This window comes from Odocoileus virginianus, unplaced genomic scaffold (assembly GCF_023699985.2).
Source record: "Odocoileus virginianus isolate 20LAN1187 ecotype Illinois unplaced genomic scaffold, Ovbor_1.2 Unplaced_Scaffold_3, whole genome shotgun sequence".
Classification (NCBI taxonomy): Eukaryota; Metazoa; Chordata; class Mammalia; order Artiodactyla; family Cervidae; genus Odocoileus; species Odocoileus virginianus.
In genome coordinates, this window is record NW_027224265.1 from 4,219,758 (window position 1) to 4,240,256 (window position 20,499).

General features: G+C 39.5%; 1 protein-coding gene and 1 pseudogene across 1 annotated transcript in view; both read left to right on the forward strand.

Moving 5' to 3' along the window:
* Positions 1 to 20,499, forward strand: part of LVRN (laeverin) — a 75,827-nt gene that overhangs the window by 48,636 nt on the left and 6,692 nt on the right. Inside the window, exons 11-18 of the mRNA XM_070462340.1 lie at positions 1,324 to 1,400; positions 1,785 to 1,924; positions 4,197 to 4,252; positions 7,742 to 7,895; positions 9,382 to 9,476; positions 11,384 to 11,491; positions 12,624 to 12,791; positions 13,014 to 13,151. Of these exons, the coding sequence (XP_070318441.1) occupies positions 1,324 to 1,400; positions 1,785 to 1,924; positions 4,197 to 4,252; positions 7,742 to 7,895; positions 9,382 to 9,476; positions 11,384 to 11,491; positions 12,624 to 12,791; positions 13,014 to 13,151 (936 nt within the window). The remainder of the gene's footprint in view (positions 1 to 1,323; positions 1,401 to 1,784; positions 1,925 to 4,196; positions 4,253 to 7,741; positions 7,896 to 9,381; positions 9,477 to 11,383; positions 11,492 to 12,623; positions 12,792 to 13,013; positions 13,152 to 20,499) is intronic.
* Positions 14,995 to 18,531, forward strand: LOC139029621 (dermatan-sulfate epimerase pseudogene; annotated as a pseudogene).

The following is a 20,499-nucleotide window of genomic DNA, read 5'->3' on the forward strand; positions in this document are numbered from 1 at the left end:
TAGGGTTCTTGCGGTGTTTCTCCCCTGGGACTTAGCTTTGCGTGTTAGGCATTCTTTTTTGTCCTTTAGACGGAGGTAATGAATTACTCAGAATTCTGTGTGAAAGCCAGTAAAATTGAATCTGAATGGCCTTACGTTAGTTAAGAAAAAAGGGGATCTGGTGGCCAGGTCGCCTTCCCTTCTCTAGAAATGGAGCTGAATGGTGACCATATCCTTGAGGAATAATTCTGTGCATGTATGCCCACACATGTGTATGTGCTTTTGTAACCATACGTAAAATATTAGAATTATAGATCCCAAATTCAAACCTTAGTCTTATTTAAAATCTCTGAGTTTCAGTTTCCTTATCTATGAAGCAAATGTAATGATACAAACCCCAGGGGCTTGTTGTAGAAGTAAAATGAGATAGGAAGTATACCGTGGCTTAGCAGTCATCACCTCCTGTTTCCTCTTCTTCCTTGTTAGTTTTCAACTGTTTCTGATAAAGGGTTTGATTCTCAGATCACATTGTAATAAGCATAAGCACAAATGAGTAATTTATTTTCATGTACCATCACCAAAATTTTCAGGTTGTCCCACTCTTTCTTAAAACCCCAGGGGAGGAAATAGGAGACCTGCAGGTCCCTTCTCCCTGTGATATTTCATGACTTTTGAGAAGAAGTGGCCTTAGCTATCATATGAACAGAGACTCTCAGTTCAAAGTCTGAGAAGCCAGACGTGCGAGCATTTGAGCAAGATTGGAAATACTGTCTAAATTCCGAGCAATGTGTGTCTTCAGATGACTAATGTCCTCATCGTGGTCAGTGACTTCATCCAGGTCACAGCCAGCAGCATAGGGAGAGTGCCGGCATTCAGCGAATATGAATAATCTGGCTGAGTGCTGTTGAACACTTTTCAAACTGGGAAAAAACTTGAGGTGGAAAAGCTTTTTGAAATGTTTGTCATGCTTTTTCTTCTTAAATGATTATTCAGTTTTCTTGGCACAGATAGCTTTGGGTATGTCTGCAGCATTTGAATGACCCCTGAGTAAGGCCAGATGGCTATAATTGAATATAAACAGGCCTTGAAAGTTTCAGATACAGGAGAGCCTTAGAAGCTTACCCTGAGTTGCAAGAAGAAGCAAATCTGTGAGGCACAAGAGAATAAATAAATAGCCAACCCTGGCTTGTGAAACAACAGTGAATAATTCTAAAACCGAGTCCTGTATATCCACAAGGAATGACCGAAGAATTTGAGTTCTTTTATTATCTTATTTAATATTGGCTCAAAGCTCTTATTCTTATGTGTGAACAATAACTGAAGTTTTCATTGTTTTCCAAAAAGTGATACATGGATTATACCTATTCTTTGGATAAAAAATGGAACTACACAGTCTTTAGTCTGGCTAGATAAAAGCAGCAGTAAGTAACAAATTTTTTTTAAATACCTTCATATATATATGCAAATATATATATACACACACACACACATATATAAAAGCAGAGAGTAAAATGTTAAAATGTCTAGCTTTTGAATAACTTATTTAAAAGTAAAATATTACATCATTCTTGTTGAACATAGAGCTTTAAAGAAACATTTCTAATCAAAAGTTATTGTATGTGAAAAAATATAGTTATATGGTAAGATCAATATAAATCAATATAAATCAATATAAATCAATTTTAGAATATCTTTACTTTTTGTTTTACTGGATTTGTTGTTTAGAATTAAGAGGGCATAGTAAAACACGTAGTGAAATATTTTTAAAATGTACCAGTTCAAACTGTTCACATGTTTCTTTGTAGAAGTATTTCCTGAAATGCAAGTTTCAGATTCTGACCATGACTGGGTGATATTAAATTTGAATGTGACTGGATATTATAGAGTTAACTATGATAAATTAGGTTGGAAGAAATTAAATCAACAGCTTGAAAAAGATCCTAAGGTAAGTTTTATTTTTATACCTTTTACTGAATATCATTAATACTGTACTCTCTAGACTTTATAGGCTGAGCTGTCATTAACCTGACTGGTGGGAACCTGACCCCTTTGGCACCCCTCAATACCAAGACATGCTGGATTTTTTTTCTTAGAAAAAAGAGGTTTTCTTAGAAAAAAGAGGTTTTCTTAGAAAAGAGAGGTATTGTGTTTTTGAACATTAATCTCACTTTTCCATAATAATTTTACCTTTCTAAGTGAAAAATCAAAATAATTTCCAATTAACTGTTAATTTTGTAATCTTAGGCAAGTTACTTAAATGTTCTGCTTCAATGTCTTCACTTTAAAATGGGAATAATACCATATCTTTCTTATTCCTTATGAGAATTAGAGATAAGGTAAGTCAACAAATACTTTAAATGTCTAGGGACTTCCCTAGTATTCCAGTGGTTAAGACACTGTACTCCCAATGCGGGGGACACAGGTTCAATCCCTGGTCAGGGACTTAGATTCCCCCATGCTACCTGGTGTGGCCAAAGCAAAAATCAAAACAAAAACCTTTCTAAGCACATAATAGGTACCAGTACATAAATGCTAGAAAATGTTAATTTTCTAAAAATTGTATTTTCAATCTTCTGGCCAAGGAGATAATTTAATTCACAAGATATCAGTAATAATTCAATATCACTTTAAAGTTATCAAATAACTGTAAATTATTATACAGTATATAAAAATTAAAATATTGGCTAGCTCTTATCAGTCAGACTTTACTTGGTTGAATTAAACCAAATCTCCATTAGTGGAGATGGATGCTGGCTTAGAAGTCTGTAGAGTTGGCTCTGCTGTGAAATCTGGGGCAGTTCATTTAGTCTCCATTTGTAAAACTAGTGTGTTGAACTAAAAGCTATCTTAGGTGTCTCTGTCGTCAGAATTTCTGTGAGTCACCCAGTGAGTCTCGGGCAAAAGAGGCAGTACACAGAACTGGCAGAGCTCGGGTTCTGGGTCAGATCAACTTGTGTTCGTATTTTTCATCATCATTTACCAGATGCGTGACCTTGGGCCTCTTATTTAGCCAGTCATGCCTTGGATTCCTTGTCTGTATAATAATGGATATAATGGACCAACGTTAAAAGCTTGTGAAGATTAAATAAGATGATGTATGTATGATGTTTAACAGAAGCCTAATCCAATTCAGGCATTCAGAACATGATCAGTAATTTTAAAAGATTTATCACTGGGCTTTTGAATAAAGGTACAAAAACCAGCTGTAATAATACTTTATTTAAAAATCTTTTTCAGAGTAGCTAAATTTTTTTTCATTTCTAAGGGCAGTCTTAGCTATGGAAACACTAGGTCATGCCATTATAGCAATGATTTCTTGAAGCCCTTGTAAATTTTACTTATTGAAAAACTGAAGTCAGTTATTCCTACAACATAATTGCTGAGCAAACAAAATATTTCTACTATTAATATTAATCTAGAAAATGTAAGTACTGTTATTACTGCCAGAAAAGATATGTGACTACTGCCAAGGAAAGAATTAGGCTTGGCTTGTGCAGATGCTCAAAGGGATGTTGTGAAGATAAATCTTCTGGGACCACATATATGAATATGCTTGGTGGGGGTGGGGGGGTGGGGTATTGCTGTTGAAGGAATGCTGTCGGAAACTTTGGGACCCTTGAGACACAAGCTGAGACGGTCCTGTGGCCTGGCAGTGCTGGGGAGCTCAAACAGAAGCCTGAGAAGTTAGGTTGGCAGTTGACTCCTTTTCATGATTCAAGGGGCTCTGTTGGTGGTACTGTGTCGAATTGGTAAACTCTTGAGAAGAGAGATACCACTGAAAAGAGAAAGTCAGCATTGCCAAAATAGTGCTAAGTAATATTTATTTAAGGCTTTCTATGCCAAAAAGTTCCTTGACAACAATTTGGACGTTGTGATACAATTAACATATACTTTTTGTTTCGGAGAGGCCCTTTAAACTTGGCTTCCTGTTTTATTTTTTAACACGCTGTTTTTCACATAGTATTTTGGCAGAACTCTCAGCCATATTTAAGCCATATGATTGATGTCCAAAGGGACCGCTTATCAAAAACAGATGTATAATAAATAAATTATGGAAATTATCCTTAGAAATGATCATTTCTCTGTACATGAGATAATGCACATGAAAGTGCTTTGTAAGCAGCAATGATCTTGAAATGTTGTTATTATTTTGAAAGTTATTTTTCTACTAAAAATGTTCTCATCTTTTCCTGAGCATTTTTGGATCTCATCTGCAGGCTATTCCTGTTATTCATAGACTTCAGCTGGTTGATGATGCCTTTTCCTTGTCTAAGTGAGTATATTTTCTTCTCTCATCATTTAACAGTGTAGCTTGAAAAATTTACAAAAATAATAACCTCATCCCTATGAAGTTGGCTCCTTAGTTTATACAAGCCCTAACTTATTAAGATTAGGGTGAAATTCTGTGGTTATTGTGAAATTTTATGATATAAAAGATGCTGGACAACATGAATGGACCTAGAGAGTGTCATATTGAGTGAAGTAAGTCAGACAGAGAAGGAGAAATATCATATGACATCCCTTACATGTGGAATCTAAAAAGAAATGATACAAGTGAACTTACTTACAAAACAGAAAGAGACTCACAGACTTAGAGGAAGAACGAGGGGAAGAGACTCGGAGTTTGGGACAAACACGTACACACTGCTATATTTAAAATAGGTAACCAACAAGGACCTACTGCGTAGCACATGGAACTCTGATCAGTGCTGTGTGGCAGCCTGGATGGGCTGGAGTCTGGAGAACAGTGGATATACGTTATGTGTAGGGCAGCGGCCCTTTGCTGTTCACTTGGAGCTATCACAACGTTGTTAACTGGCTATAGCTCAGCACAAAATAAAAGGTTTAAAATCTTTTTTAAAAGTTGATGGAATATGCCACAACATAGATGAACCTTGAGGACATTATGTTATGTGAAATAAACCAGTCACAGAAAGACAAACACTGCGTGTTTCCATTTATATGAGCTACTTAGAGGAGTCAGAATCGTGGAGACAGAAAGATCGGTGACTGCCAAGGACTGGGGCGGGAGGATGGGAGGGGCATGGGGAGACACTGTTTGATGGGTGCAGAGTTTCAGTTTCACAAGATGAAAAGAAGTATCTAGATGGCCAGTGATGATAGTTGTACATTATGAAGGTACTTTAAGAAAATTTTTTTTGGAGTACAGTTGATTTACAATGTTAGTTTCTGCTATGCAGCAAAGTAAGCCATTTATACATATGAATGTAATTAATACCAGGGAACTGTACACTTTAAATGGTTAGGAAGACAAACTTTATGTTATGTGTATTTTGCAACAATTAAAAATTAGGAAAAAAAGACAATTCAAAAAAGGTCATCATCAGGAAAGGGCAATAACATCTACTACTAATAAAAATGAAAGCCACAGGAAACAATGATTTTTATAACAATTTGACTAGAAGGAATATATGTTCTTTGTCAAGTCAAAATTTGGTGGTTAATTATATGAAAGTCCCATGCTGGATGTTTCAAGAGAACAGCACTGAAACATGTATATTATCTAGGGTGAAACAGATCACCAGCCCAGGTTGGGTGCATGAGACAAGTGCTCGGGCCTGGTGCACTGGGAAGACCCAGAGGGATCGGGTGGGGAGGGAGGTGGGAGGGGGGACCGGGATGGGGAATACATGTAACTCCATGGCTGATTCATGTCGATGTATGGACAAAAACCACTACAATATTGTAAAGTAATTAGCCTCCAACTAATAAAAATAAATGGAAAAAAAAAAAAAAAGAAAATTTAGTATTTTAAAGGGAAGTCCTGAGGGGAAGGGAGGATAGACTGGAGTTTGAGATCGACATGTACACACTACTATATTTAAAATAAAATAAAGCGCCTTTCCATGATAAAAAAGAAAAAGGGGGAAGCCCTCAAAGGAAAACCTTTAGAAGGATGCAGTAGAGACGATGTAAGGAGGAAAAGGTAATAGTGTTTAAATATTTATAGGATTATTTCAAAATGTATAAGAATCATTATTTTAAAATCTATATCAAGAGTGAAAACTTAGGTAACACACGGAGCTCAGACTTGCATTTGTAAAGACTGTTAATGTTCAAATGGATAAATTTAGGAAGATTATGGAAGACATTTTCATATGATTCTAAGATATTGGAAGTTAAGGAAATAAAGTCACTGATATATCCAAAATAAAGAGTTTCTGGAAAGAAGTAGACTATCAATTAAGACTTTGAAATGATTTTTGTTACCCACAGGTGATGGCTGTATGTGTTTTTAATGAGCCTAAATTCTAATGTATTACAGAATGATTGATTTCATTGGTAGTGGATTTACTCTACTGCTAATTTTCTAACCAGGGAAATGAATGTATGTTCAGAATTTAAATTTTTAGACAGTAAAGCTAAGGAGTACACATAATAAATTATCCAGTGTATCGTCTCTCTCCTTCACCTGTTGTATTTCTTGAATGAATGCGTATTTTATCCTCCTTTTTTCCTACTTTCCCCCTCGACGTAGAGCACATTTCCCCACCCATTACTTCACTGAAACACTTCTCTGAGATTGCCATGAATTTAGTATTGTTAACCACATCCTCCTGCAAGCTTCTTTTTTGACTTCCTGAGACTTCAGTGTGCAGACGTGGTTCTCCTCCAGTATCTGACTTCTTTTTCCAGCTGCCCTGAGTATCTTTAAGACCAGTCATGGTTATGTTACTTTCTTCTATCTTTCCTCTGAGTAATTCTTGCCTTCTTATGGTTTCAGTGATCATTTTATTATGTATATGTACAGTGCCCACCAGATATAAGGTATTCAATAAATGTTTGTAAAGGATATGTTGATGACTTCTAAATCTATGTATCTACTTATCTCCTCCTGTCTTCTGTTCATCCTGAGGTTATTTAAATTCACTGAACTTTATTTCTGTCTCTAAGTTGCTCCTACTATCAATCCCTCTTTGTCAAAGGTACTACTATCCTTCTCATCTCCCCCACTTGAAACATCAGAGATATCCTTGACTCTCCTCTCTCTCTCCATCTCTCATCAAGTCACTGTGTCTTATCTATTCATTCTGGGAATCTGGGGAGTGTCTTTTGGATTCTCACCTCAGTTACCACCTTCATTGCTTCCTTGCTAAGTCAAATTTGCATCACCCTTTGCCTGACCTGTCACATTAGCTTCTAGCTGTTAGTCCTTTAGAATTCCATTCTGTCTTCTGCAGCACAAATGGAAACAAAATTTTAAGGCATCAATTTCATGATGTTACCCTGATTGTTTAAATACCTTTCCAACAATTGTAAATTCTTCATCCTGACAGTCAAGCCTCTCCACACTTTTGACTACCTATTGGCCGCCATCTCTCAGTACACACAAAAGAAATTCCCTGCCTTGGTTAAGTTGGTCTGCCATGAACCCACTTGTTGTCCTAACTGCCTTCCTCTATCTTTCTACTCATTCCAATCCTACCCGTCCTTCATTCTTTTTTCAAGTTCCTCCTCCAGAAAGCCTTCCCTGTCCCTCCCAACACATGCCTATATTTTTCTTCTTTGCTACTTTATTGCATTCATTGACCTTTAATCTATCAAGCTGAAATGGAGAGCCTGTCAACATTGCTTGCTCCACCTTATCAGTGAGATGGGGCGTTTGTCCTCTAGCTTCTTGATTTCATAGACCTTCTTGAAATCAGGCACTGAATCATATAAGAAACATGGAAAGTATGCAGATCATTTAGCAAGGAAAGGCTTTTTTGAATCTTTGTTGTTTTTTTTAAAAACCAAACAGAAATGATTATATCGAGATTGAAACAGCACTTGATTTAACCAAGTACCTTGCTGAAGAAGATGAAATCATAGTGTGGCATGCAGTTTTGATGAACCTAGTAACCAGGGATCTTGTTTCTGATGTGAACAACCATGATATATATCCATTGTTAAAGGTAAATTCTTTCTTTGTTAGATGGTTTTTACAAATAATTCTTTTGTTTCATCTTCCTTCCATATTTTAGATAGCATCTGTGAAACTAGTCTTTCCCAAAATAAGAGACTGTTAGTTCTGTATATATCCATTTCCTTAGGAACAGTTACTTATTCTTAGAAGAAAATACCTTGGTCAGAGAACTGCCCTAGGAGATGTATATGAGAGAAGGTGCTGAGTTCTTGCTGAGGTGTCAATATGTCTTAAGAAACCAGAAGTGGATGGAAATGGTATACTTCTCTTTTTTTATAAAGAAAGGATAGTGTCTGTTAACAACTGTTTTCCTAAAAGATTGTTGGTAAACAGAATGACTTTTCACGGTTCTGTATCCATAATTTATATGCTCTGATGTATGAGGCCAGCACTTAAAACCAGAGAGCTATATTTCAGAAAAGTAAATATTTTGAAGCTGTTTTTGATGTTGGGAAGAGAGATGCAGAAATTAGAGTTAATGAATGAAGAAATGACTGTGCCATCTTGTCCTTATAAAAGGGGAAAATAGCATCAATAAAAGGGGAAATTTCCATTATTAGGTCTTTAACGGTGATCCAGTGATCATAAGATAGATGGCACAGGAGAAGCCTAAGTTTGGGAACAGCCTCTCGGAGATTTGGGGACCGCAAACAGAATAGCAGATGTGTTAGGTGATGATTTCAAGTGAGTTTCCAGGGCCGCCTGAGAGCAAAATCACAAGCGCCTTGGAGTTCCAGACTTTCTTCTATCTAGTATCTGAAGTGCTGATGTGAACGTACTTGAATGTGGGCATAGTGACCAATAGAAGGTGCTTGGATGTCTGTGGGGTTGAGGTGGCTCATTGTCTTATCCTTGGCCCATGAGTAAAGAAGTAAAAGCTCACTTTTGTTTTTAGAGAATTTTCAATGAATAATACTATTCTGAGGGATGTATTAGTAAATATATGACTGTTAAAATGCTGTTATTTACCAGTCAGCAGCTCAGTTAAAGAAATCTTATTTTGGATCCAGGGTTTACATTGTCCAAGGCATAAATCAGTGTTCCTTGTTTTCATATTTATATATACATATATATATATGTATATATAAATATATATATATGCACTAAGCATGAAAGTTTGAAAGTTTCAAGGTAGAAAGTTTGTCTTATATTTTTCCCTTTTTTCCCTCTATTTTAAAGACAACTAGAAATTTGGGGGTGATAGTAAATGATAAGAGTGGCTAATATTGATTAAGCTCCTACTATATGCCAGGCATTGTGCTTATACACATCATATTGTCTACATATTGCTTTCATATGAAGAAAGTGAACCTAAAATGTTGAAAAAAATCAGTTAAACATTTAGTAACAAATGAAGTTTATTTATGAAGAAATATCAGTCACCTCTCTGTTAATGTCTTTTTAGACAAAGGGAAAAGCAGTGCAAATTGAGTGTTGTGAGCAGAACTAACTAATATTCTCTTTATTGTTTATAGAAGTATCTGTTGAAGAGACTTATCTCAATATGGAATACTTACTCAACTATAATTCGTGAAAATGTGACAGCCTTGCAGGAGGACTATTTAGCTCTGTAAGTACTTTCTGAACAGTGACAATTGAATTAAATGATTCATATTAATGGATAGGTTTCCAGATTCATAAAATAAGATCCTAATGGTTAACGATTCACTGAGAGATTTGTGTGCAATTTGAGAATAGTAGCTTTGAGATTGGTGAGCTACATATATCTTAATGGGAAATAGTAGTTAGGGATCTTAATTTATCTGCAAAGCACATACATGTACACACAGTTGTTTATAGCTTTATATTCTCAACTATTATGCTACTGGTTGAAATCTTAAGGAAGTTGTACTATTGGTGAAGAGTTGTGCTAAGCAAAACCAGCTAATACAAATGAAGGGTATGGGAAGGCCACAGAGGAAAACATTCCACTCTGTGTATTATTGATGAAAGAGGGGAAAGTTCCATTATGTACATCAGACAGAAATTCTAACATTATGCAAATATGATGAGGGAGGTTGATGACTAATGATCAAATCATCAAATATGATGACCGACAGTGACCTGTATCAGTTATCGCCGTGTGAGCATGAGTGAGTATTGTGAATGACTTTGGTTTGGTGGGGTGTAAGCCAGAATGCAGTTTGGGAAGGGGGTGAAAGGCAAAACAGGGCTGCAGGACCCTGTGACAGAAGGTAGACTGGGCTTCCAGATTTAGAGAGGGAATTTGTGACCAACGATGAATGGTGCAGGAATTCCATCTACAGCTCTAGTCAGCATCAAGCTGAAGTCAGTTAAACCAAGCAAGGAATACAAAGTATGCAAAAGGTGATTATCCTCTCTCACGAGCATCCTTCTAAAGGGGAGAGATTTTAGCCTAGAGAGTGTGACTGGAAGGACACAGAGTGGATTTACAGATGGATGGAAGGCACGGGGAGGAGCTGGAATGGAGAGTGGATAGGCAAGTTGTCTGAGCGAACAGAAAGGCCCAACCAGGCAGCACCTTTGTTAACCAGCTGTGGCCTTGGCTCTGCTACACTGGCCTGAAGCGACCTGTTTTTTGTAGCATCCTGGGGCCAACCTCGGGAGTTAGATTGTGCTTCCAGAGAATTGCTTATTGCTGCTGCCAGCTTGGGAAGAGTGGAGAGGGGGTGAATGTGTAGTGAGTGATCAGAAGGCTTCCACCCCTGATCTTACTACTGCTGCTTATCAGAAGGTCAGGCCAGGCAGAGAGCAAACCAGACGGAGGGTCGGACAAAGGAGATTTGGCTCTTGTATTTTCTGGAAAACTTCTGACCCTTCTGAATTCCTTTACCTCTGACTCCAAACTGCAGGGTGTGACAAGTCACATATCACACTTATCTGGATTTATCATTGTTCCTCTCCGTGTTCTTTTGAACCCACTTTCTTTGCAATCATAACATGTACCTCTGCTCAACTATAAAAACAAAAACAGAAACCTCCGTTCCTTTTCTGGGGATGACATTAATAGCCAGGAGGAGCAGAGAGAAAACTGGAAGCTGAGGTGAGGGAAGGCATAGTGTCAGAGGAGAGAAATAAACCATTCCCTCTGAGAAAGAACTGTACTTTTAAGTGTATTATATCAGATACTCTAAAGTCATGTTTTTAAAATCTGTAAGCCGATTTGTATGAGAGAGAAAAAATAAATTGATAACAGATGTGGTGTGTGTGTACACCCGTGTGTGTTTGAGGCAGATGAAGGATGGCAGTAATTTATTTCTTACCTTCAAAAAACTACCAGCCTGAGAGCTTATTTGGTGCCTAAGAGCGTCTCAGCAAATATTTCCCTGAACCTTAAATATAGTTGCCATCCACAAAGGCTGTTTTTTAACAAACCTGATATTATTGGAAGGATGTTTTTAAAATACCCATCTTTTTATGAAACACATATTCTTGGAAGCAGAAAAAAATAAATGTAGTAATGAAAAATAAATGTTCTTTGACTTTTCCTTCAAGAATATCACTGGAAAAAGTTTTTGGAACTGCATGCTGGTTGGGTCTTGAGGACTGTCTTCAGCTGTCCAGAGAGCTCTTCAGAAACTGGATGAACCATCCAGAGAATGAGTAAGAGTCGCATTGTGATTGCCCTTCTTTTTGCCCTGTTTGAGCACCAGCAGTGACTCTCAATGTTTCATGCCTTTACTCTGGGAAGGAACATTTTGTTTTTACTTACATAATCTCTTTCTCTTTTTATTTTTTTTCAAATATCCTTTAAAAACAGATACACGCACACAGAGCATTGTCTCATGTGGGTCTGTGCATAACAATCAGTTCAGTTCAGTCGCTCAGTCGTGTCCGACTCTTTGCGACCCCGTGGACTGCAGCATGCCAGGCCTCCCTGTCCATCACCAACTCCCGGAGTTTACCCAAACTCATGTCCATCGAGTTGGTGATGCCATCCAACCATCTCATCCTCTGTCGTCCCCTTCTCCTCCTGCCTTCAGTCTTTCCCAGCATCAGGGTCTTTTCTAGTGAGTCAGTTCTTCGCATCAGTGGCCAAAGTATTGGAGTTTCAGCTTCAGCATCAGTCCTTCCAATGAATATTCAGGACTGATTTCCTTTAGGATGGACTGGTTGGATCTCCTTGCACTCCAAGGGACTCTCAAGAGTCTTCTCCAACACCACAATTCACAATAGATCAGAATTCATATACTGAATTCTCATGCAGGACCTCTCATTACCAGTGCATCCCCTAATAAGCACCTGTGCTTATTTTAAGTCTTATTTAGGTTGTTCTTTATGGTTATTTATTCATATATATAAAAGTGCATCAGTGCATCTCTATGTTTTCAGCCTCATTGACAGCTGAGACTCATATGCTGTCATTTTGGTGTTATTATATTACCTTGAATATATGCCCTCAGATGGACTCTTAGAAAATGTGATAATAATATATGAAATCAAACAGAATTATAACATAGACTGTTTGTACTATTCTAATTTGTTTCTCCCTCAAATCTCCTTACTTTCTAAACTAATTTGATGACCTCAAGATATTAGTGTGAATGACAGTTTTCACAGTGCTTTTCTAGATTCCAGCTTTTGATATTCATATCTGAGATTTTCTAGATATGAAATATGAAAATGAAAACAGATTTTCATTTTTTCTAGATTTATACTTCTAAATATGTGACAACCTAGATTAACATATAACTTAACTACTATGAAAAATATCATTGCATGTTGTATCTTACAGAATACCTAATCCAATTAAAAATGTTATTTTATGTTATGGCATTGCCTTGGGAAATGATAAAGAATGGGATTTTTTGTTAAAAATCTACAATAATAACACAAAGGAAGAAGAAAGGATTCAACTGGCTTATGCAATGAGCTGCAGTAAAGATCCATGGATACTTAACAGGTGATTATTGTAACTTAACTTGAAAAGGTTCTTGGTGGAGGAATGCAATTAATAAACTAAAGGGAGAAAAACAGACATGAGCTAATGTAAGAATTAATATGAAACATATTTATGCACCACTAACTTAGAACCATATGGGATTTTTAACTCCACTTATATAAATGTATTCTTTCTGTTGAATAATTTTTACATATTTATTTTCTGCCAAATGCACTTTTGCAGATATATGGATTATGCCATCACTGTGTCTCCTTTCACTTTTAATGAAACAAATGTTATCGAAGCTGTTGCAGCATCTGAAGTTGGCCGATATGTTGCAAAAGACTTTTTAATCAACAATTGGCAAGCTGTGAGTGAAAGGTGAGGAGGAAATGTGAAACCGCCCTTTTCTTTAGGTCATCGGTCTGGTACTAGTGGCTCAGCTTTAGTCTGGCTAGGTCCCTAAAGGCCTTCACGTTGCCTAGAAAAGTGGTTGTTTTTCCTGCTAGTGTCTTACCACACACTAGCTTTGTGGAAGATAAGGTCACTTATCCTTGGTTTTGGCTTTCTTTGTGAATGTAGTTTTGCGTGAGATACCTATCTACCTCAGTTTCCCCATTGTGCCCCCTAAGAATCTTGTCTTCAGTGACACAGATTAGAGTAAGTCCTGTTTTTTGGTATGAGTGTTCCATTTTCCATTTTGTTTTGTGAAGTACATCGCTGTATCTTTAAGAAACAACATGTGCAACACATTACTACATATGCTTGGATGCTGAGCTTGTGTCTTTTGTCAGATTCCCTTTATATATTTGGGTTCCATATTATTGAACGTTTCATGTCTTTCACCTTTTAAGATTAAATATGCTTGCTTCATAGCCTGTCAGGTAAAATAAACATTGAAATGCACAAGTCAAATAAGTTACCTTTAATAATTGTTCTTTCTAGAACATGACTTAACCATACATTCTTTTTTGGGAGGGAGAGGGAATCAAGCTATTTTACTGATGGTCTTCGGCAGACAGTCAAAGGGCAGGAAGACAATGAGATCCAACATCCTTCTCCTGGCTGGAACCTCCCCAGCTTCACAGTCACTGCAAGCCTTAACCATGCCTTCTTAAAAGCCCAGAATTAAGACACAGCTTCACGTTACTTCCCAGGCTCAGTGCTTCCTAGTGCCTGGCACTTGCGTGTATTTGTAAGTGTTGAGGATTTTTCACATGGTGCCTGTCAGTCTGGGGTCACATCCACACTCAGACAGGTGAGCATAAGCACAAACCTGACACTTTCTAATGTTATGTGCTTAGTCTTGTCTGACTCTTTGCAACTCCAGGGACTGTAGCCCACCAGGCTCCTCTGTCCGTGGAATTTTCCAGGCAAGAATACTAGAGTGGTGGTTGCCATTTCCTCCTCCAGGGGATCTTCCCAACCCAGAGATCAAACCCACATCTCTTGTATCTCCTGCATTGGCAGGCAGATTCTTTACCACTGACCCCCCTGGGAGACAGAACTTTGTAATTACCTGGAGTGGCTGATACATCTAAAGGCTTCCAAGCCCACCTACTCCTTGAAAATCAGAATCTGTCAGAATAGGGTGCAAAATCTGTAGCTTTCATTAGTCCCCTGAGTAACCCCAGTGTAGTTTAACAAGGAACTGATTGGCACCAGATTAAAAAATTAACTAAGGCTGCATTGCTCAATACACTGGCTACTAGCTAACATATGGCTATTTAAATTTAAATTAACTGCAATTAAATAAATTTAAAATTCAGTTCCCAAGTTGTACCAGCCTTGTTTTAAGTTCTCAGTGTGGCCAGTAGCTACTGAAATAGACAGACCAGAGAGCATTTCCATCCTGGAGAGAATTCGACTGCACAGCCCTGCTCTGTGGGGTAAAACAGCCCCTCGATTCATTTTCCCTCTCTTTCTATAACATACAAAGCACATCTAACTAGTGAAGCTCTTGCAAATGGCTTTGAGCAACCTATGGGAAAGATTGCTCTTAATTTAAATGTGTTTTAATTTTTATCCCTCAGAAGAATTTTTTCTGCATTTGGAGAACAGAAGCATGTTTGCAATACTCTAAAAAGTCCATTGTCTAGTAATTTATTTAAATGATCTCACTGTATTAAACACGAGTATAGAAGGACTTCCTTTTTTAAAAAAAAGAACAACTCTAGCTTTTCGCCCACACCCACCCGCCCGCGCCGGCCCGGCTCGGCTCGCAGTAGCGCCGCCCGAGGCTGCAGCGGCGCATCCCTGTGGCGCGGCGCCCACCCGCACCCATGGCGCGGCTGGCGCGCTGAGGGTTCGGCTCCGAGGGCGCCGGGGGCCCGGGCGCCTTGGAGAGAAGGGGGCCGGCAAGGGGTTCCGGAGCCTGGGCCCAAGCTGGAGAGGCGACGCCCGAGAGGACGAAACCGCGGCGGGGAGCGGATCTTTCGAAGATGGTTTGGCTGCCCTGGAGATTTGGAGATCTGATGCCACGATGAGGACTCACACACGGGGGGCTCCCAGTGTGTTTTTCATATGTTTGTTTTGCTTTGTGTCAGCCTGCGTCACCGACGAGAATCCAGAAGTCATGATCCCCTTCACCAACGCCAACTACGACAGCCACCCGATGCTCTACTTCTCCAGGGCCGAGGTGGCCGAGCTCCAGCTGCGGGCCGCCAGCTCCCACGAGCACATTGCCGCCCGGCTCACGGAGGCCGTGAACACCATGCTGTCCAGCCCCCTGGAGTACCTCCCTCCGTGGGACCCCAAGGAGTACAGCGCCCGCTGGAATGAGATTTACGGCAACAACCTGGGGGCCCTAGCCATGTTCTGCGTGCTGTATCCTGAGAACATGGAAGCCCGAGATATGGCCAAAGACTACATGGAGAGGATGGCAGCTCAGCCTAGTTGGTTGGTGAAAGATGCTCCTTGGGATGAAGTCCCACTTGCTCACTCCCTGGTTGGTTTTGCCACTGCCTATGACTTCTTGTACAACTACCTGAGCAAGACACAGCAGGAGAAGTTTCTTGAAGTGATTGCCAATGCCTCGGGGTATATGTATGAGACTTCATACAGGAGAGGATGGGGATTTCAATACCTGCACAATCATCAGCCCACCAACTGCATGGCCTTGCTCACAGGAAGCCTGGTTCTGATGAATCAAGGTACGATGCCAGCTTGAAATCTGTTCCCCCTCCAGATTTCGGCACCCCGACATTGCATTATTTTGAAGACTGGGGCGTTGTGACTTACGGAAGTGCGCTGCCTGCAGAAATCAATAGATCTTTCCTTTCCTTCAAGTCAGGAAAACTTGGGGGACGTGCAATATATGACATTGTCCACAGAAACAAATACAAAGACTGGATCAAAGGCTGGAGGAATTTTAATGCAGGGCATGAACATCCTGATCAAAATTCATTTACCTTCGCTCCCAACGGTGTGCCTTTCATTACTGAGGCTCTCTACGGGCCAAAGTACACCTTCTTCAACAACGTTTTGATGTTTTCCCCAGCTGCCTCCAAGAGCTGCTTTTCTCCCTGGGAGGGCCAGGTCACAGAAGACTGCTCATCAAAATGGTCTAAATATAAGCACGACCCAGCAGCTAGCTGTCAGGGGAGAGTGGTTGCCGCAGCAGAGAAAAATGGGGTGGTTTTCATCCGAGGAGAGGGTGTGGGCGCTTACAACCCCCAGCTTCACCTGAGGAACGTTCAGAGAAATCTGATCCTCTTGCATCCGCAGCTTCTCCTCCTTGTGGATCAGATACACCTGGGAGAGGACAGCCCCTTGGAGAGGGCAGCAAGCTTCTTCCACAATGTGGATTTTCCTTTCGAGGAGACGGTGGTAGATGGGGTCCATGGGGCTCTCATCAGGCAGCGAGATGGCCTCTATAAAATGTACTGGATGGATGATACTGGCTACAGTGAGAAAGGAACCTTTGCCTCAGTGACATATCCTCACGGCTATCCTTACAACGGGACGAACTACGTGAATGTCACCATGCACCTCCGAAGTCCCGTCACCAGGGCAGCTTACCTCTTCATAGGGCCATCCGTCGATGTTCAGAGCTTCAGCATCCACGGAGACGCTCAGCAACTGGATGTGTTCGTGGCCACCAGCGAGCATGCCTACGCCACTTACCTGTGGACAGGAGAGACCTCGGGGCAGTCTGCCTTTGCGCAGGTCATTGCTGACCGGCAGAAAATTCTGTTTGACCGGAGTTCAGCCATCAGGAGCAGCGTTGTCCCGGAGGTGAAGGACTACGCTGCTCTGGTGGAAGAGAACCTGCAGCATTTTAAGCCCGTGTTCCAGCTGCTAGAGAAGCAGATCCTGTCCCGCGTCCGGAACACAGCCAGCTTCAGGAAGACTGCCGAGCGCCTGCTGAGATTTTCAGATAAGAGACAGACCGAGGAGGCCATCGACAGGATTTTTGCCATATCGCAGCAGCAGCAGCAGCAACAGGGCAAGTCCAAGAAGAACCGAAGGGGAGGCAAGCGCTATAAATTTGTGGATGCCGTCCCTGATATTTTTGCACAGATTGAAGTCAATGAAAGAAAGGTTCGACAGAAAGCTCAGATCTTAGCACAGAAAGAACTGCCCGTAGATGAAGATGAAGAAATGAAAGACCTTTTAGATTTTGCAGACGTAACATACGAGAAACACAGGAACGGCGATGTGATGAATGGCCGGTTTGGCCAGGCTCGGATGGTGACAACGACTCACAGCAGAGCCCCGGCGCTGTCCGCCTCGTACACCAGGCTGTTTCTGATCCTCAACATTGCTATTTTCTTTGTCATGTTGGCAATGCAACTGACTTATTTCCAGAGGGCCCAGAGTCTTCATGGCCAAAGATGTCTCTATGCAGTCCTTCTAATAGATAGCTGTATTTTATTATGGTTGTATTCTTCTTGTTCCCAATCACAGTGTTAGTATCGAAACTATAAGTGGCTTGATTGTTTTGTGGTCACAAGTCTATGCAAAAAAAAAAAGAAAAGAAAAATTCATTACCCTAGTTTATTACTGGATTTTTTTTTCAGATTCTTTTTAACAAATTAAGGGGAAAGTACTTCCACATAAGAAATCAGGGACGTGGGGAACTCAGTATGCATAGAGGCAAAGAATTAGGAATAAGGGTAGCTTGGTTGTCACACGGTGTTTCTGGAAATGTTTGGCTTGGCTGATTTAGGAATCCATATAATACTACTCTTAAAAGAACAAAAAGTCTGGTTTTAAGTACTGTTTCTTCTTAAGAGAAAGAGACTTAGATAGAATTGGATTTTATTAATATTAATTTAATGCTGTTAGCGCTCTCCAGATACTATTTTATGGAAAGACTGAGGCACACAATTCTGAAAAATACAGAAAGTTTTTTAATGTTGTGATCATGTTGAAAATAAATGTTGGTAAGTCCTGGTTATGATGCTGTCAACTTCCTTGGAGAAAAATTCATGTGAATAACAGTGTCTGCATATTGGGTTACTGTTCAGATAACATGGTAAAATGGTGGCAGAAGGTTGTTAAAAACTTGAGATATAGCTCCAGCAGAAAACATATTTTAGTGAATGAACATTTCCTTGATGATGTTGGTTTCTGCATACACATAATTGACTGCTTTTACACATCCATTGGTTGTTCAATAAGTAAAACAATTACAGGTAACTTCATTTCCTATTTTCCTTCTATGGAAAACTGTTACAGATCCAATGACTAACTTCAAAATAAAATATTTTATATTTGACTGTTGATTTGAATACCAAAGAAGATGGGGAAACTAAAATTTGAATGTAATTCTCATGTTTTTTTAATAGAAAACTTTCTTTAAGTTTATTTTGCTAAATAAACATCATAATTGTGAAAAAAAAAAAAAAAAAAAAAGAACAACTCTAAATGGATATTTCATCATCCCTGAGAAGTTCTTAGAATTATAAATGCATTCACTTTTAACCATGGCTTAAATTTTTTTATCTTTTAACAAAATGCTATGTTCATAAAATAGAGCTTTTCTCTTCTGTTTATGATAAATTAATCTCAGTTCACTCCTCTTGCCCATTCTGCTACAAAACGTCTTTGAGACTCAAGTAAATTTGCCTTCTACATCTAAAAGATTTATTTTTAGGATTCAATTTATAGTCACCAGTCTTGCTGAATTTTGAAAATGACTTTGAATGGTAATAATATATATGGATTGTAAGAGGACATAAAAGTTGAAATTAATAATCAAATGTTTTCTACATTGAAATTGCACCAGGATGCTTACCTTATTCTCTGTATATCAGAATATTTACTTATCACTTATTAAGCAGTTATATTTGACATGAATAGTTGTATGTCACCAGTCATGTCATGTATGTATGTCATGTCATGTATGTCACCATATCATAAAATGATATGAGACAAGTAAACAAATGCTATGACAAATTTTACATTTATCTTATTTAAGTGAAAAGGATTTATTCTGAATTTGCTAAAATGTGACTAATTACTTGAGTTAGCTCTGAAACTCCAGAGTGTTTCACTGAGCACTGTTCATGGAAGATACTGACAAGCCTTCTGCGAACATCGGAGGCAGTAGCCTAGTCAGTTTGGAAACTATTTTAACTCCCTCAAATTCACAGTGTATGTTAGCATCATAAAGCTCTGAGAAGCCCGGCAGAAGGAAATCTAGCATCTAGCCCAGGGTCTTGTCGCTGTGATCCTGCTTTGCACTGTCTGCGCTAACGTAACCTGTCATTCTGCCAGTAGATCAGTTGTTCCAAAACAAAGACAGATGAGAAAGTAAATTTTCTAACCCTCTCATCTGGAACTGAAACTAGACCAACACTTATTTATTGATGGCCCACTAGTTAACTTTTGGGCCTTGGTTAAATGTTGTATAAAATGGAAGATGTTGTATGTGATCAACTGTAAGGTTCTTTCTGGTAATAAGTGTTCTAGTTTTTCTATGCCAAGGCACAGTTAGCTCAAGCTGTTGTAGGGGTTGTAAAGTGATGAAGACATGGTGTCTGATAAATGTTGCAGAGGACCGATGGAAAGGGGATTGAGAGAAGAAGGGGGCTTGAGTTGGAAGAAATCCCCTTCTGTGAGGAGGGGAGGACACCAGTAAACGCCAGGAGGGCAGGGCTGAGAGTCTGACTTGGGACAGGCCTCGTAACTGGCTGGAGCGTCAGGCCCTGGAAAGGAGGAGGCAGGGCTGGTCAAGCAAAACAGTGGAGAGACTGCCAGTAGCAGTCCAGGGACATCTGTTTGCAACTGAGCCCAGAGTTCTTCCCGGGGAGCCGGGTCTGAAAATGTGTGCAGGACCCTTTGCCTGAGTGAAACGGTTTCCTCTTGCTCCTCACTCACCTGTTCAGGGCTCTGCTCCGGCAGCCGTGGGGCATTTAGTTCATTGTTGGATGAGCGATCTTTTGGATCCTGATCCCAGTGAAGGAGCTTTCATTAACCATAAAGACGTCTTTCAGGTGACAGAGAAGTCACTATATACCTGCAGCTGTGGATAGACCCTATGAAAGAATGTGTAAATAGACATAAAGCAACAAGACTTTTTGTGATGTCTTATTAGATGCGGTAGAAAGGTTATTTGTATTATCCTTGTTACCTTGCTTTTGAATTTTATAAAACACTGTAGACTTTGTGGCCTATTGGAAAATCCTAGTTTTACTTGAATATAAAATACAAAGTATCATCTGTTTCAAACTGAATAAACCTTACCCTCTTCTTCCCCAAGTGCTTAATTTCTTCTCCAGAT